The 17,194-nt window shown below is 38.2% G+C and overlaps 5 protein-coding genes across 5 annotated transcripts; 2 read left to right on the top strand and 3 right to left on the bottom strand.

Annotated features, from left to right (window-relative positions):
- Nucleotides 1-243: 243 nt before the first annotated feature.
- LOC103475019 (tubulin beta-4B chain-like) lies at nt 244-3,168 on the bottom strand. Its single transcript, XM_008426383.2, has 7 exons — nt 3,005-3,168; nt 2,717-2,825; nt 2,214-2,324; nt 1,414-1,658; nt 997-1,319; nt 563-907; nt 244-487 (listed from the first exon to the last, which is right to left on the bottom strand). Exons 1-7 carry the CDS (start codon nt 3,059-3,061, stop codon nt 343-345), a joined length of 1,335 nt encoding a protein of 444 aa, XP_008424605.1. The 5' UTR covers nt 3,062-3,168; the 3' UTR covers nt 244-342.
- A 1,100-nt stretch (nt 3,169-4,268) lies between these two features.
- LOC103475018 (tubulin beta chain-like) lies at nt 4,269-7,045 on the top strand. The gene is made up of 7 exons (XM_017308073.1): nt 4,269-4,509; nt 4,685-4,793; nt 5,174-5,284; nt 5,650-5,894; nt 5,989-6,311; nt 6,406-6,750; nt 6,822-7,045. The coding sequence occupies exons 1-7, from the start codon at nt 4,453-4,455 to the stop codon at nt 6,958-6,960; spliced, it is 1,329 nt and encodes a 442-aa protein (XP_017163562.1). The 5' UTR covers nt 4,269-4,452; the 3' UTR covers nt 6,961-7,045.
- Nucleotides 7,046-7,622: 577 nt separating this feature from the next.
- Nucleotides 7,623-8,906, top strand: ndufc2 (NADH:ubiquinone oxidoreductase subunit C2). The gene is made up of 3 exons (XM_008426382.2): nt 7,623-7,888; nt 8,255-8,398; nt 8,707-8,906. The coding sequence occupies exons 1-3, from the start codon at nt 7,750-7,752 to the stop codon at nt 8,754-8,756; spliced, it is 333 nt and encodes a 110-aa protein (XP_008424604.1). The 5' UTR covers nt 7,623-7,749; the 3' UTR covers nt 8,757-8,906.
- An 866-nt stretch (nt 8,907-9,772) lies between these two features.
- On the bottom strand, nt 9,773-10,409 carry thrsp (thyroid hormone responsive). Its single transcript, XM_008426380.2, has one exon. It carries the CDS (start codon nt 10,276-10,278, stop codon nt 9,874-9,876), a length of 405 nt encoding a protein of 134 aa, XP_008424602.1. The 5' UTR covers nt 10,279-10,409; the 3' UTR covers nt 9,773-9,873.
- Nucleotides 10,410-13,358: 2,949 nt separating this feature from the next.
- guca1c (guanylate cyclase activator 1C) lies at nt 13,359-16,206 on the bottom strand. The gene is made up of 4 exons (XM_008426379.2): nt 15,798-16,206; nt 15,456-15,605; nt 14,969-15,056; nt 13,359-14,051 (listed from the first exon to the last, which is right to left on the bottom strand). Exons 1-4 carry the CDS (start codon nt 15,990-15,992, stop codon nt 13,915-13,917), a joined length of 570 nt encoding a protein of 189 aa, XP_008424601.1. The 5' UTR covers nt 15,993-16,206; the 3' UTR covers nt 13,359-13,914.
- Between the last annotated feature and the right edge of the window lie 988 nt (nt 16,207-17,194).

The raw sequence follows: 17,194 nt of genomic DNA, 5'->3' as shown, positions 1-17,194 counted from the left end.
CGGTCAGTAATTCTGCTTCAAATAAAGAATTACGGAAAAAGTCCTGAAAATGAACATTATTGATTTACAGGTAAATATTACCTTAATTTAACGGTGATAAAAAAATTTAAAAAAAAGAAGTCAACCTTTAAAAGTGCAATGTTAAAAATGGCATGTGGTCAAACATTAGGGTATATCTAACTACTGTGCTGGTGCATCTAAGAAAAAACATTAGGTGCACCAGTGCAAAAAAATTAGTCAAGAGCAAAAATGTTCAATTTATTTCTTATCTTCTATCCAGTTATGTAAGGCACCTTGTGGTAGCCTCCCAGGTAGCTGCAGCCCCCACTTTAAAAAACTAGCTTAGGCATCTTCTTCACCCTCTTCTTCAAACTCTCCCTCCTCCTCTGCGGTGGCGTCTTGGTACTGCTGATATTCCGACACCAGGTCATTCATGTTGCTCTCTGCCTCGGTGAACTCCATCTCATCCATACCCTCACCGGTGTACCTGTGACATGACAGCATCAGAATCTACGCAATGCACCAACCAGCACACTACTGTAGCTCACTGAGTCTTACTCACCAGTGAAGGAAAGCCTTGCGGCGGAACATGGCGGTGAACTGTTCAGAGATTCGCTTGAAGAGCTCTTGAATGGCTGTGCTGTTTCCGATGAACGTGGCGGACATCTTGAGTCCACGCGGTGGGATGTCGCAGACGGCTGTCTTTACATTGTTTGGAATCCACTCTACAAAGTAGCTGCTGTTCTTGTTCTGCACGTTCAGCATCTGCTCGTCCACCTCCTTCATGGACATGCGGCCTCGGAAGATGGCGGCGACTGTGAGGTAACGGCCGTGGCGCGGATCACAAGCTGCCATCATATTCTTGGCATCGAACATCTGCAGGGTGAGTTCAGGAACTGTCAGGGCCCTTGGAAAAGACAGACATTCAGTAAGAATTATGTTTGTAAAAACATTATTGTTATAATACAAAAGTGGTTTCAGGGGCAGCATCTTTACCTGTACTGTTGGCTGCCTCGGCTCGTCAGAGGGGCAAAGCCTGGCATGAAGAAGTGCAGTCTCGGGAACGGCACCATGTTGACAGCCAGTTTCCTCAAGTCGGCGTTCAGCTGACCAGGGTACCGCAGACAGGTGGTCACACCACTCATAGTGGCCGAGACCAGGTGGTTCAGATCACCGTAGGTAGGGGTGGTAAGTTTTAATGTACGGAAGCAGATGTCATACAGCGCCTCATTGTCAATGCAGTAGGTCTCATCAGTGTTCTCAACCAGCTGATGGACAGAGAGGGTGGCATTATAGGGCTCCACCACAGTGTCTGACACCTGCCATGGGGAGAGAGGAATATCTTAAGATTTGAAGGAAGCAGCTATCAGGCAAAGCATCATATCTGAACACGAGTGAAAGCAGGATATAAACCTTAGGCGATGGCACAACACTGAAAGTGTTCATGATGCGGTCTGGGTACTCCTCCCGGATCTTACTGATGAGGAGTGTGCCCATGCCAGAGCCGGTGCCTCCTCCCAGGGAGTGGGTGAGCTGGAAGCCCTGCATGCAGTCACATCCCTCTGCCTCTTTTCTCACCACATCCAGGACAGAGTCCACCAGCTCAGCTCCTTCCGTGTAGTGGCCTTTAGCCCAGTTGTTACCAGCGCCACTCTGACCTGTTGGAGATCAAAATATTTAATTAAAAGAAAAGTCAGCTTGCTTTATGAAAAGTGTAGTACTTCTTTTAGAGAATGACATTGCCATTGACTAGTAGGCATCAACTATAAAAATTTAGGGGCAATTTAATTAAATGCCTTTCTTTTTCCATATTTCTTAAACTTCAACAATATCAAGTGGTTTCTTTCAAACACCTGGATGTGTTAATGCATCTATCAATTTATGTAGCATGGCAACATCAACCTGAGCTCTGTCCTCTTCTAATCACATCTAGTGGTGTAGTCTGTCTTGCACATTAAAGGAACATTCTTTTTCTTTTAAAAATGCATGCTTAACTGAAATAAAATATGTTTATTTTGTGGAGCTTTATGCCAATAATGTTTGACAATTTACCAAGTTTCTTTGTGTGTAAAAAAAAAAAAAAAAAAAAAAAAGAAACTTTTGAGAAATTAAACAGAAAATAAACATTCCAGTTTTGGTTGGCAGGCCTATATGGTCATTTCAATTTTTTTTTTTTTTAAACCAAAACAAAATGCTTCCAGTAATATACATACCAAAAACAAAATTGTCAGGTCTAAACACCTGCCCAAAAGGACCAGACCTCACAGAGTCCATTGTGCCTGGCTCCAAGTCAACCAACACTGCACGAGGGACATATTTTCCACCTAATAGAGCGAGAGAGAGGAAAATTATGCAATTTTGCATTGACATCTTCGCAAGCTTGACTAAACAAAACTGGACAATGATGTAAAAAAGGATCAAAAATGATTTCTGGAAAACAACATGAAATGCATATCAACATGAAAATGTGTATTATAAACTGTTTGGGGTAGCTGTTGTCATAATTCGTTTTTAGCAGTTATGAAAGAAAAATGGTAGCAACTGGTAGCTTGGGTTTTTGTGCATCATTGAACCAGTTGCTTAGTAACAATTAAATTCAAATTAGGCCATGTAACGGTCCTCTGGTGGACGGTAACGGTACCAAAATGTTTCCTTGAGATATTTAATAACTTCACCTCCACTAAGTAAACATCTGTGAAGCAAAGTATGAACAAACCTGACGCCTCGTTGTAATAAACGTTGATCCTGTCCAGCTGTAGGTCGCTGTCTCCGTGGTATACTCCGGTTGGATCGATGCCATGTTCATCACTTATTACCTCCCAGAACTACAAAGAGAGAGGAAAAAAATATTAAACTAACTGATTGAGCGGCAACATAACGGAAACCAACGGCTATGAATAGCATTTTAGCTAACTGTTTAAGCTTTTTGGCTTTGAACTAAATCTAACTTCTCAGTCGGTGTCTCCACGAATTTAGGCCACAGTCTTACAAATATTTTTCTTACCTTTGCTCCAATCTGGTTGCCGCATTGGCCTGCTTGAAGATGAACAATTTCCCTCATTTCTATGAAAGTTCAACGAGAATTTTTTTGTGTGTTTTTTTTCTTTTTTTTTTAACGAGCAAAGTTGCGCCTGCTGCAGTCTTTCAAAGAATGGGGTAAAAAAATTATGCTTAACAGTTATTATGGAAAGCCACACACGCGATTGGACAACGAGGAATTCATGAACGGCATTTGATTGGTCGGTTCAATTTTGACTGTCTTGAGCAACGCACTTGTGACATCTTAGTAACCAAAAACATTTAACAGCCTCGCTGGTGTTATATCTCTGTACTTACAAGAAAATTGGTTTAAAATCGAATGTAACCACTACTGTTTAAAGTAAGTAAAATATTTTATTGTCAACGTACACAAGCATAACGAAATTGGGGTCATAGTTTTTATGACTTAGTTTTCAAGAAAGGTATAAAGAATAAATCTGCAATCAAAGCAAAAATAAATAAACAATGTAAAATGAATTAATGGCATGCTATTTTCATTTTGTATGTCCAGACAGCCTTCCAGCTAACGGTTACCTGTACCTTTTTTTTTTTTCTTATTCCGGTTGAACAGCAAAGCAATGAAAGAAGGGCTACGAATACCTTTTAGCTAACGGTTACGTTAAGTGTTTTTGGGCTAAAACTAAGACTAACTTCTCAGTCGGTATTATTATATAAAATTTTATTTGTATAGCGCAGTGTTTCTCAACCTTTTTTGGGCCAGCGCCCCCTATCCATTATCCAGGTCCCTCACCGCCCAACATCAAAGAATTTGTAGGCTACTTTTTACTGAATATTATTTTATTATAATATTACTATCACTATTGTTGATGTTTTCATGTTTATGCTTGTTTCTCATCAAAAATAATTTCCCAGAGAACAAAAAAAAGAAGCCATGGGAATAAAACTCATTACATTCATATTCAGTGCCACATCATGTAGTCACATTGTCTCAATGTGATAAATGACCTAATTTGGTCATTTCGTCAGTTAAGCAGTCAAATTATCATGCACAAATAAAAATGGTCGGATCCGCCTCTCCGGCTGCAGTGTGCCAGAGAAAGGGGGAACAGATTTTCACAGGGGAACAGAATTTCGCACAGGACCTGCATTTAACATACATGTACTCAACGTCTGGGGAACAATGTTTGTCTACAAAGACTGGTACTGTAACTGTTCTTGGTTACTAAGGTAGTGCACGACGTTTACACCAATCAAAATTGAACCGACCAATCAAAGGCCGTTTACGAATGGCTCATTGTCTAATCGCGTGCATAGTCCCTTGTCTTTCCACGGTCAACGTGGAGCATGTTTCTTCTCCGACCCCCACCAAAATGGAGCAGCAGGCATAACTTTGCTCGTTAAAAAAAAAAAGAAAAAACATTGCCTTGAACAATTGGAAAGCCGTTCATAATAATGAGGGAAATTGTTCATCTTCAAGCTGGCCAATGCGGGAACCAAATTGGATCAAAGGTAAGAAAAATATATTTGTAAAATGGAGGCCTAAATTCACGAGGACACCGACTCAGAAGTTAAATTATTTTGAGGCCGAAAAAAATAATAATGAACGTAATAGTTCAAATGTAATTAGTGTACGCTACTGCTCTGCCTCTTAGTTTAATAGTTTTTCCTCTCTCTTTGGTTGTAGTTCTGGGAGGTAATAAGCGATGAACATGGCATCGACCAAACCGGGCTATACAACGGAGACAGCGACCTGCAACTGGACCGGATATGCGTTTATTTCAACGAAGCATTAGGTTTTATTCATATTTTACTTCCCATGGGAAATTATTCAATATCTCAAGAAAACACTTTCGTACCGTTAAAATCAACTAGAAGGCCGTTACATTGCCTAATTTGAATTAAATTGTATGGTTACTAAGCATCTATTCCAATGATGCACAAAAGTCCAAGCTACCAGCTGCTACAGCTTTTTGTTTCATAATGGCTAAAAACGAATTATAACTGCAACTGATGTGCTGCAAACTGTTTTTTATCCACATCTTGCACATTGATATTAATTTCATATTGTTTTCCACCAATTATTTTTTATCTTTTTGTCCAATTTTACTTTGTCAAGCAGGCAAGGATGTTACTGTGTCTGCATATTTGTATATCCTCTCCCTCTCTCTACTAGGTGGAAAATATGTCCCTCGTGCAGTGTTGGTCGACTTGGAGCCAGGCACTATGGACGCTGTGAGGTCTGGTCCTTTTGGGCAGGTGTTTAGACCTGACAATTTTGTTTTTGGTATGTATATTACTGGAAACATTTTGTTTTGGTTTAAAACATTTAAATGACCATATAAAGAGGTATGGCTGATGTTGCCATTCTATAACCTGTTTGTTAACTCATGCAGGTGTCACATCAATCAACCGACAGCAGACTGCACCTAAGGGTTTCTCTAAACATACAGATGTTTGAAAAAAAACCACCTGATTTTGTTCAAGTTCAGAAATCTAGGGGAAAAAGACATTTAATTAAATTATCAACTATGATGACAACTAGTTATGGCAATATCATCCCCCCAATCAAGTCTTGAACTTGAATTCAAGACTCAAAATAAAAACAGTTGACTTTTATATGTTTTTATAAAATATTTTGATCTCCAACAGGCCAGAGTGGCGCTGGTAACAACTGGGCTAAAGGTCACTACACGGAAGGAGCTGAGCTGGTGGACACTGTCCTGGATGTCACAAGAAAAGAGGCAGAGGGATGTGACTGCATGCAGGGCTTCCAGCTCACCCACTCCCTGGGAGGAGGCACCGGCTCTGGCATGGGCACACTCCTCATCAGTAAGATCCGGGAGGAGTACCCAGACCGCATCATGAACACTTTCAGTGTTGTGCCATCGCCTAAGGTTTATATCCTGCTTTCACTCGTGTTCAGATATGATGCTTTGCCTGATAGCTGCTTCCTTCAAATCTTAAGGTTTTCCTCTCTCCCCATGGCAGGTGTCAGACACTGTGGTGGAGCCCTATAATGCCACCCTCTCTGTCCATCAGCTGGTTGAGAACACTGATGAGACCTTCTGCATTGACAATGAGGCGCTGTATGACATCTGCTTCCGTACGTTAAAGATTACCACCCCTACCTACGGTGATCTGAACCACCTGGTTTCGGCCACCATGAGTGGTGTGACCACCTGTCTGCGGTTCCCTGGTCAGCTGAACGCTGACTTGAGGAAACTGGCTGTCAACATGGTGCCGTTCCCCAGACTTCACTTCTTCATGCCAGGCTTTGCCCCCTTGACCAGCCGAGGCAGCCAACAGTACAGGTAAAGATGCTGCCCCTGAAACCACCCTTATTTAATAATAAAGCCCCACTTTTTCTCAAGAAATTCTTCTTACTGAATGTCTGTCTTTTCCAAGGGCCCTGACAGTTCCTGAACTCACCCGTCAGATGTTCGATGCCAAGAATATGATGGCAGCTTGTGATCCGCGCCACGGCCGTTACCTCACAGTCGCCGCCATCTTCCGAGGCCGCATGTCCATGAAGGAGGTGGACGAGCAGATGCTGAACGTGCAGAACAAGAATAGCAGCTACTTTGTAGAGTGGATTCCAAACAATGTAAAGACAGCCGTCTGCGACATCCCACCGCGTGGACTCAAGATGTCCTCCACATTCATCGGAAACAGCACAGCCATTCAAGAGCTCTTCAAGCGCATTTCGGAGCAGTTCTCCGCCATGTTCCGCCGCAAGGCTTTCCTTCACTGGTGAGCAAGACACAGTGAGCCACAGTGGTGTGCTGGTGCACTGTGTAGATTCTGATGCTGTCATGTCACAGGTACACCGGTGAGGGAATGGATGAGATGGAGTTCACCGAGGCAGAGAGCAACATGAATGACCTGGTGTCGGAATATCAGCAGTACCAAGACGCCACTGTAGATGACGATGGAGTGTATGAAGAGGATGAAGAAGACTAAAATAGTCTTCTTCATGTCTGAGCCAGTGTATTTTAAAAATCTGGAGGGAAGATGAGAAATAAATGCAAAGACAATGCTAGAACAATTCTTTGTACTAGTGCCTAATGTTTTTTTCTTAGGTGCATCAGCACAAAAGTTAGATGTACCCAAATGTTTATCCACATATAAGCATATTTAATATCACAGTTTTACAGGTTGCCTTTTTTTTAAATTCACTGTTAAAGAAGGTAATATTAACCTGTAAATTATATCTATTCTAGGAAACGTTTTTTATTGAAAGCAGAATTACTGAAAGAGTGTTTAAATATCCTTTATGAGCTGAAATTTAAACATCTCAAGATAAATAAAATAAATTCTAAATTATTTTTAAGACAGTACCCCTTAATGATCAAACTGGACATTTTTCATGAGAATAAAGTCATTAAAATAAAGTCAAAATAAGATGAGAATACCGTAGTATTAGAATACTAAGTCGTAATAATATGGCTTTATTGTCGTAATACTACAACCTTATTCTCGTATTATTTCGACTTCACTCTCGTAAATTTATTTTGTTTTTATTTATTTACTTTTTTCGTAGCGTGGCCTCCGTCGTAATACTGCACGCACTTTGCATTTCACTTAACTGAACCCATCTCTAGTGGAACCTAAACCGTCCTCATTTGTTGTACCCGGACACTTCATTCGCTCGCACGCCCGTCCTTGACTTCCCACAGAGAGGTGATAGCTAAAACTACCCGGGCGATAGCTCACGACAAACCTACATAAAGTAGATTAAACATTGTCGTCATGGGGATTGTTCCAGAGGACGCAAAGGGTCTCCCTCCTCCCGGAATCGTTAACAGGAACTCGGTGTGGCTGTCCGGTATGGGCTGGTTCAGCGCGATGCTCCATAACGCTTTAAACCATAGGCCGCCTCTGAAGTCAGGTTAGCATTGTTTCTGTTTTGATCTGCTGAGAAAGTCGACCAGACCGCATTTTGCTTAATTTGTCAAATTAACATAGTTATGCATTTCGGGTTTTAGACTGTTACTATCTTCTTTTGTTTTATTGGTGCATATTTTCTGTGTAAAAGCTGTTGTGATGTCCATGACTCCAAGTCAGTTTGCCTGCCTTGCAGTTTATTTCGCGTTTCCTCGAACCATTGCCTTTTGGTGCGTTTTTCTTTTTAATTAGGCATTTTAAAGATTTATTATTGAAATTTTCACATTCTAATATGAAATCTACAAAATTGTCATTCAGAGAGACAACAGGGAACACACTGAAGGTAGTTGCATCCTAATTTATTTTTCAGGCGTTCATCGGCAGTTCCTTTTGGCATCTCTTGGCTGGTTCATCGGTTATCATCTTACAAAATATGAAAACTACACCTATGCCAGACTGGACCGAGACATGAATGAGTATGTTAAGCTCCACCCTGAAAGATTTGAAACTAAAGGTTAGTAGTTTTGTTTTTCATATTTTAGTCCCTTCTTCATCAGTGTTTGCTTAGAAAACGTGTTTTAAAATGTCATTGATGTATCTATGGCATGTTCACTTGTGTCGATGTGGTTGTGCCTAAGCACAGCTGTCATAAATTCGTTACCATTAAAAATTACATGTTTAAAAAATAATAATTAAAACGTCTGTCAAATACTAGACATTATTTAGGAGTTCTAATTCTGATTGAACCTGTACATTAGTTTAAACCATGGCTGCCCATATTTTTGTTCTAATGTTTTGTCTCCGTTTCTTTCATCTCGCCAGAAAAAAAGACCTTAGCAGAGATTGTCGAGCCGTTCCATCCAGTGCGCTAAGTCTCAGTGGGTGCCAGGGGGAAAAACAGAAGAATAAAGAGAGGACAGACAGTTTTCTATTAGGCAGCCTGTTTGTGAAATCTGCCATGTATTGTATGAACTATAGAGATGTAAATAATAATAAAAAATAAAAATAAAATGTGTACTTGTCCTAATGTAGTATTCAGAAACCCCCGTGATGGACTGGTGACCTGTCCAGGGTGTACACCGCCTCTCGCCTGTTGACAGCTGGAGATGGGCACCAACACTCCTCCCAAACACCCACTAGGGATAAGGATGTATGATAATAGATGGACGGGTGACTAGTATTCAGAAATTGACAAGTCTGTTTTGGCTTTATTTACAAACCATAAGTTTCTTTAATGACTCCTAGTTCATTTATGTAATATTTTGGCTGTAATCAGTTGAGCTTTTTCTGGCTAAGACCATCTTCTAGTTTTTAAAGAAGGTTTAATCTGCCGGCTCAGATTTTGTGCCATTTTGTATTTCTAAAGTTTATAACACACAACTATTTTATGTGGAGCTGCACCAATCATTCGGCCTAAGATTAGATTTGCCAAATTTGATCGACCTTTATGAGTGACCAACAAGTAAATACTTAAAAATTTGACATCTTTTTTTTACATGTTAAGTGCTTTAAAACTAAGAATGAATAAGAACTGTCTGAATCATGCAGCTCTATTTTTAATTCTACAATCAAATGAAACAAACTGATGAGACAAAGATGTACTGCATATCTTTCCATGTTAGAGATTATAGTTTCAAAACTGACAGTAAATTAAGAGATTAGAAAATTATTGCTATTCCCTATGCCTCAAAAACATCCCTGATGTTTAACAAAAGTGGACCGAGGGAAATATGTCTGGAGATGGAAACAAAGTGGAAACGTTTAGCTTGGATACATTCAAAGATTCAAAAAGCTAATCACTAATTAATGACTGCCTTACTAATTCCAAAAATTATGGTATTATTCTCAGTGCAAATTAGCTACTCGCTACCAGCAAATGAAACACAAGTTGACGGTTTTGCTTAATTACATTTATTTCACATCCATGAAAAGTTTAAATGTTTACAGTAAAACCCTGAAGGTCAATGTCTGCAAACAAATGTTTTGACGTTAATTTGCCAATCCAATTATGTCCAAGTATTTGTCAGTGAGGCTCCGAGTCTCCTTTGTGAGGTCGCTCATCATAGAAAACAGTCCTCTCAGATGGAAGAGAAATAATGCTTCAGGATCAGCCTCCAGGAAAGGCTCCGGGGTCTTGGTGAATGTGGCGTTTTTGGCCTTGTGATCGTCCAGGGGAACCAGGCTGCTCTCCACTGTGTTTCGAATGGCCTTCAGCATCAGGTAGTTGGCATAGAGATCTCTGCAGGTCTCATCCGCTGCTTCGCAGTCAGAGGGGACGTCTCGCAGCAGGCTTGGTAGGAGGATGGTCTTCTCCATGTCGCTGACGGCTGAGCTGTATCGCTTCAGGGTCAGAAACAAGCTGTTTCTGTTGAATTTGGCTTCAGCAGACTGCATGATTCAGGTGGATGTGGATGGCTGTTCCTGAGCAGTGGTGGCAGGCGGCAGGTAGATTTACGCAGTGCAAAGCTGCAGGGGGAAAAACTGCGTTTTTAACGATGAGCCAAGGTGGGTTGATCGGTTCATCATCCGATATATTTAGGCAACATATGGGTGCTATTTGAAGTCAAACCTTATCTTTGTTTACTTTACACAACACACAGCCTGATATAGTTTTGTGTTTTAAACTGCAAGCACCAAAATGTTCCCCTGTGGAATCATTAACCATGACAGACAGGCATGTTTTCTGAATGACCTTAGAGCATGGGCTAATGAGTTTACATCGACCCAAATTTCCAAACAAATGTAACGTTGGTAATAAGGGGTAAAACTAAACTTAAAATATAAGAGGCAAATCCAGGACACGTCAAGGTCTGCCAGAAGACAAGTGTGTTTAGGTCTGCAGGCAATTCAAGATATGAAGGGTGACTTAAAACATTGTACTGTTTAAATGTTGTTATGTAAATCTGCTCTAAATAGTGACAGACGACTGACAAATAATTTATCAGGAAATGTTAAACACGATAATCGGTTACCTTCACCAAAAATAATAAAAATGTTTTGTAATAATTGACAATGGTCACTAGAGGGAAGCCTTGAGCTCTTTGGAATAAGATCTTAAAGGGATAGTTCGGGATTTTTTGAAGCGGGGTTGTTTGAAAGGCTATTGTCAATATCTTCCAAGATATTAAAAATAACCCGCGGTTCATAACTCCTCACGGCATTTTCATTAAATGTAAATACAGATAAATTGATACCAGAAGATGAAGTCAAGCAGCTAGTCTGAGAGAGATCGAAACTACACAAACTTATATCAGTGATTCTTGAGAATATTATAAAACAGGTCCTATGGATAAAGCACAAAATTTGAATAAAATATACACAAAATATAATTTTTTCAAATATCTGTCTAAATTAACCTGGGTCATGTGAGCACAACAATGTATATTTTCCAGGTATTTACTGAATATTTTTTTATTTTAAACATTGTAGTTGGTGGATGATGCCTGTAAAAGCCTTTGTCCATGAGCAGAACTCAATACATTATAATAGTTTAAACAATTGAAGAAATACGAAAATTATATATTATGACAATTAAGTATAAGTAGTCATATAAATAATTATAAAAGTATCAATAAATTGAATTAAAAATAATTTTTATATATTTTCCAACTCCATTGAAATTTGTCCCTACTTTTTGTCAACACCGTCAGAGAATGTAAAAAATCAGGCATTGTTGGGGGGCACCACAACTTCTGAGGACCCCATGACCACTTCTTTTCTCTTCCTTTGCTAAGAGGGCTAGTTAGCTCTGGTTAGCTTATGTTWTTCTTTAGTKTTTTCTTCTTTTTATTCCTAAGTTTTTTGTCACAACCATGATGTGTCAACACCATAACTGACAATTTACAAAACTTTTATGAAATTTTGTGAAATAAAAACTTCATTTCGGTAAAATGTAAATATTTCATGGACCTGATGAAATATTTCATCAGGTCATTAGCAAGCCAAAAGCAAAATTGAGATAGTTTGGCTTTTTGTCAACTCGGTCAGATGTCAACTCCATCAGTTTTTGTGACTCTTTCAGTGAAATTGTTGTCAAATCTCACTTAAATGTGCAATTAATTAATTTTAATGTATTTTACATAAATTGCATTACTTCACATGTATCAAGTTTTTCTTTTTACTCACTAGTTTGTCACCACCTTCAGTTCTGTGTCAACTCCATCATGCACTGTCAACTCTGTCAGATGGACTTTTTGTTGTTTTTTGTTTAAATAATATTTATTTTGTTTCTTGAGAAGCATTTGTCTGTAAAATGAGTAAAAATATCACTAATAGGGTCATTAAAAATTATTTTTTATTTATTTTTGTCAGATGGTGATGACAGCATTCTAGGTCAGGTCGATTAAAAATGCAATTTTTTAAAAAAATGTTGCAACTGGGAGCCTGCACCTTAGCATCTTTATATTTCCAAAACATTATTTGTCATATTTGCATACATAAGGTTGAGAAATAACACAAAAAAAATTATGGGAAAATTAAAACCCATTTTGTCCCTATTCTCAAGAATCACTGATACAACCTGAAAACAATGTTTTAAATGTCCCCACGGTTTACGTGAATGCTATTCAATAACCATCATCACATATGCATTAAATGATTATTTACAGAAAAGCCAGTGTGTTTACACAGAAAATGGTGGCTGGAGGCCATGAAAACAGAAAATCAAAAGCATTTCCAGTCAGAGTAACTGTCTGAACAGAAGAAGGATGTGAATTGTAAAATATTACAGCAGCCTAGAGGAAGGTTGTGTTATAGATGTTTACATGTAAATGTAAGTAGGTCATTTGGACCAGAAACACTTTCCTTTATCTTCCTCAGTATTTGGCTAACCTTATCGGACTGGACTGTTATGTGCTGAACATTTTTTTATTAAGAAAATTATGCATTTTAAAAAGTAAAAAATTTTTTCAAAACGGGTTTCTTTGAAGGAGCAGCTGGTCGGAAAAGGAGGCATTTACCCAGACTATTCATGCAAGACCCAACACAGATATGACTATCATAAGTGGTGCACTGCCTCCTACCCAGTTCCCACTGGAAAAACATGATCAGCTTCTGTGTAATTAATGTAAACATGACAGCTTTACAGGTTTATAAAGTAGCATTTCCAAAAGCTGTGAAGCTCTCGGATTTTGAGACAGTCTGATGTGATCTCAGCCCCTCTCTGACGAGCCATCAGCTTCAGTCTGGTTGTCCAACAAATCTGGATTTATGATCAAAAATGAATAATACCGAGATATTATCATCTGTAAATCCAATAATCTCTCCTCATACTTTCACTTTATAAAACATTTTAAACTGCATTCACATAGCCATAAATACTATGAACCTTGTAGACAGAATAACACGTCTATATTTCTATTTAAAATTTTGCCTATTTTTAATGTTTTGTTTCATATTTACAATTACATGCAGCAATACTGTAAACCAAAAGAAAAGAAAATAAGACACTCAGTTTTGTCATTGTAGCCTTTGCAGGTTTAAATAAATGTCTTCCACGTGTGGATTTCATCTTAGACAAGGATTTTGACAAAAGTCTTTCAAAAAGTGAAACAAATTTTAAAACAAACACTGTTCTATTCATAAAGGCATCACTTTCATATTAATAGTGGCAACATATTGTAACATCCATGATATAAACATGTACATACAGAAAACTTTTATGCTTGCTGCACCTCTAGGTACCGTTTGTATTTTTTAACTTCAACAACCAACAGAAAAATGCAATGAATTCAGCACAACCAGTCAGAATTCAGTTTGATCTCAAGATGTTTGCTTCGAACTGACCTGGAACCACGACTCGAAGTTTCCCCAACAGTCAGTTAGCAAAATATTTTGCAAAAAATGTTTTAATCCTAAATCAAAACCGTAAATAAAGCTCTGCAAGCACAGTCCGAGTTAAAAGTGACACGTCAGCCACTTAGTTTGTTGCTGACAGAGATTAAGTCCAAATCCTTCAACGACAGTCTTGTTTTTTTTTTTTATTATTTACAATGTATAACTCAGCAAAAATCCACTTTGTGGAATCACATCTCAATTCACGGCGTTCCTCCTTTGACCTTTGACTATGATTTTCAAGACTTGTGTGAGATCCATCATTCTTGTGAGCATGTCCATGATGTCAGGATGCTCCCTCGCTCCGCTGATGAACTCTTCCAGCGTCAGCTCACCTGAGGAAATGAATTTAGAAATGAGAAGTCCGTCTTACATATGTATGGGTACTGTGTAGTTAGAAATAATTAGGTTCACTTTCATTTCAGAAACTTTAAGCCACTTTTGGTTAGAGTGACATCATCTAAAAAGTGTGCAGCTGATCTATACATTACCCCTTTACTGTAGGCAGGTGGACAATTATTATACAAGTCATGGTTTTCCATGGAAAATGTTTATCTTTTTAAAATGCTAACCATTAGGCACTTAAAAGTATTTTGCTTTCATGAACCATGTTTAACTTAACAACAACTAGCCTTAAATAAAATAGAAAAACATCCCACAGCTGCTTCAAAATCAGACTTTGCAGAACCAATTCATTGATACTAAATACAGCAAGCAGCAGAAAGAATGACCCATTTCTCAGCCTTGTGACTGAGAATAGATTAAAACAAAACTCTAAAAGAGGAAGTTATGCGTCTTAACATAAACCGATGTATTCAGAAAAATTTTAATGCTTTCTTGTTTCATCAGAATATTAAATATTTGTTTAATATTAGATTATTGTTGAGAATCTAAAATGTGGACCAGGTGTATTGCATTGTGATTTTACTCCTTAGTTTAATTTGCTTTCAGTTAGCAGACTTTAAAGTTCGGACACCACTGGTATACCAACACATATTTTTGTCTTTGAATGGCCCAATCATAGTCCAGAGCTTACTTCATTTCAGAAACTGCTGCAATTTAACATATCTTGCTTGAGGTATTTTACAAATAAGATTAGATGAAAATTTCAATTTCTAAATGTAAAAAACAACAAAAAGAAAATAAAACAAACTTCATCCACTTGTTGGCTATACATTACATTGCTTTGCTCCATCACCTATAATCCCACTAAGACGCAAGCTCAAGCGGTGTAAATACTGTAGTGTGTTACCTTCTCCTTTGACGTCAATTTTCTCGTATATAAGAGTCACAATTGTCTCTGGAGGTATCTCGTAACTTCTGGTGATATCTTGAATAGCCTGTTAACGAGAATTTACGGCAGCTTTTAAAGTTTGCAGTACTTTAGAGTTATGTTAAAACGGTGACATCTGAACTGAAGAAAACAAACAAACTATGTGYTCTAATAAGTTAAATAATGGTTTTATATGTCCTTTTAGCCTAAAATGCACTTTTAATGAAAGTACATTTCACAATAAATAAATATTGAATTAATGATTAAATGTACAAGAATTTGTCCTGTCTGGACTGTTAGTTAGGTAACACTATATTTAGCCCTCTGATGATGTAAGAGATTCTCAGATTAGATGTTATGTCCATTTCAGGATCTGTTAATAGCTTTAAGGATTCCAGAGGCCATGCTCTCTGCATGAGTTAGAATAGAATATGATTGCTAAATATCATTAAAGAGCAAGCCGTACCTTAAATATAGTTTCCAGCTCATCCTTGTCAATTTTCCCATTTCCATCTTGATCAAAAAGCTTGAAGTACCACTTTAATTTCTGATTTACTTCTCCCTTCAGCAATAAACTTATAGCTGCGATGTATTCCACAAAGTCTAAATAGCCATCCTGGAGAGAAAAACAAAGACAATATAAGCATCTCTTCCACATTCATGTTTTCTTTAGACAAGATCCTAAAAGTTAGAATCAAATTCTTTTGCACTTTGTTGAAACAGAAGTCTATTTTATCTATCATCTAGGCTGTAAATATTGCTCATATTAAGTCATTAAAGGTAGTTAAGCAGAAATGTCTTTTCTTACCCCGTCCATATCAAAGGTATAGAACACCTGGTCCACATAACTGTTGGCCTCTTCTGTCATGCCGTTCATGTCAAGCATCGTCTTCAGCTCAAACAGAGTGATTAGTCCTGATGGAGATTCCCTCATGAATTTTGTGTACCAGTGATGCATGTCCTCCTCCAAGATGTCATCCAAGTTTGAGCTGTAGGAGCCCATCACTTCTTTTTAGGATTGTGATCTTGGTTTTGGTCACAGATCCCACAGAGAAGTGGCAGTGAAATCAATGCGCAGAGAAGATGGCACCTGTGATTTCTGTCTGAAACCCACCGCAGAGAGTTTACGCTTAATCTTTAAGCCCAAAGGAGAGATAACGCTTTAATTGGATAAGCGCTGAGGCTTCCAAGAACCTCAGGACATTAGGTTAAAAACAAAAGCAGAAATAAATGTCATTATCTGGTGTAACCTAATTGAATTGTGGGAGAGAGAGAAAGAGAGAAGAAGAGAGAGAGTGAGAGAACCTTCCTCCATGTTTGGCAGCAAGATTCAGTGTCTTATTGGTCTAGTCAAAGTCCAGACAAAAATCTGGTTAACAATCTGGATATTTTGCAAAGAAGAAACGGCAACAAATGCAGTTCCTCACAGTTATGCATGAGGTCTGTTGCTAATGTGACAAAAATTAAAAATGTTCAAAGGTTGCAAATACCTTCGAAAAGCATTGAATGAAAAAACATTAACGTTAAGAGGATGAGGTTGCAGTAAATAGCGAAACAATTTATGTCAACATAGGGGTCATAAGCCCTACAGGGGTCGTGAAGTTTCCGATTAGACATTTTATTTTTTTTCCAAATTCATATCTCATGACTGACATGTAGTTAAAATCAAACATAAAAATGTATTTCAGTCAGAAATGCACACATGCTGTAAGAAAAAAAATCCATTTACTGAGTAAAAAGTTCTGTATGATATGAAAAATAAGACCATTTGTTAATGGCAGTGGCATTATTAAACAATCATGTTTGTATTGAAACTTATATTTAAATATAAAAACAGGAAGTAAAGAAGCCACATGTTATTTGTATTAAATGCCCAGAAGTAATGCAAAATTTCTACATTTATAACTCTAGTTTATTATAAAATGACACAGACAAACATGGGCCCTTGCTCAGGCTCCGTCCGTTTTAGGGTCCCAGATGGATAAGAATTGAAGATCCCTGAATCCAGTGTTGAAGTATTCATGATAGCTTTCAGATGAACCTCTGCTGTTTGTAATAAGGCTATGAAAGCTCAGGGAGCTCAGCTCAGTAAATCTGGCTTTGGGTGGCTGACAATTCTCAAAATAGATTTGCCAGCCAGAGTCAATGTTGATCTTGCACCGCTGCCAAAGAATTACATGCATTCATGTCAATAATTCAAGGTGA

The sequence above is a fragment of the Poecilia reticulata genome, linkage group LG13 (genome assembly GCF_000633615.1).
Source record: "Poecilia reticulata strain Guanapo linkage group LG13, Guppy_female_1.0+MT, whole genome shotgun sequence".
Taxonomy (NCBI): domain Eukaryota; kingdom Metazoa; phylum Chordata; class Actinopteri; order Cyprinodontiformes; family Poeciliidae; genus Poecilia; species Poecilia reticulata.
This window is presented reverse-complemented; position numbering and strand designations above follow the sequence as displayed.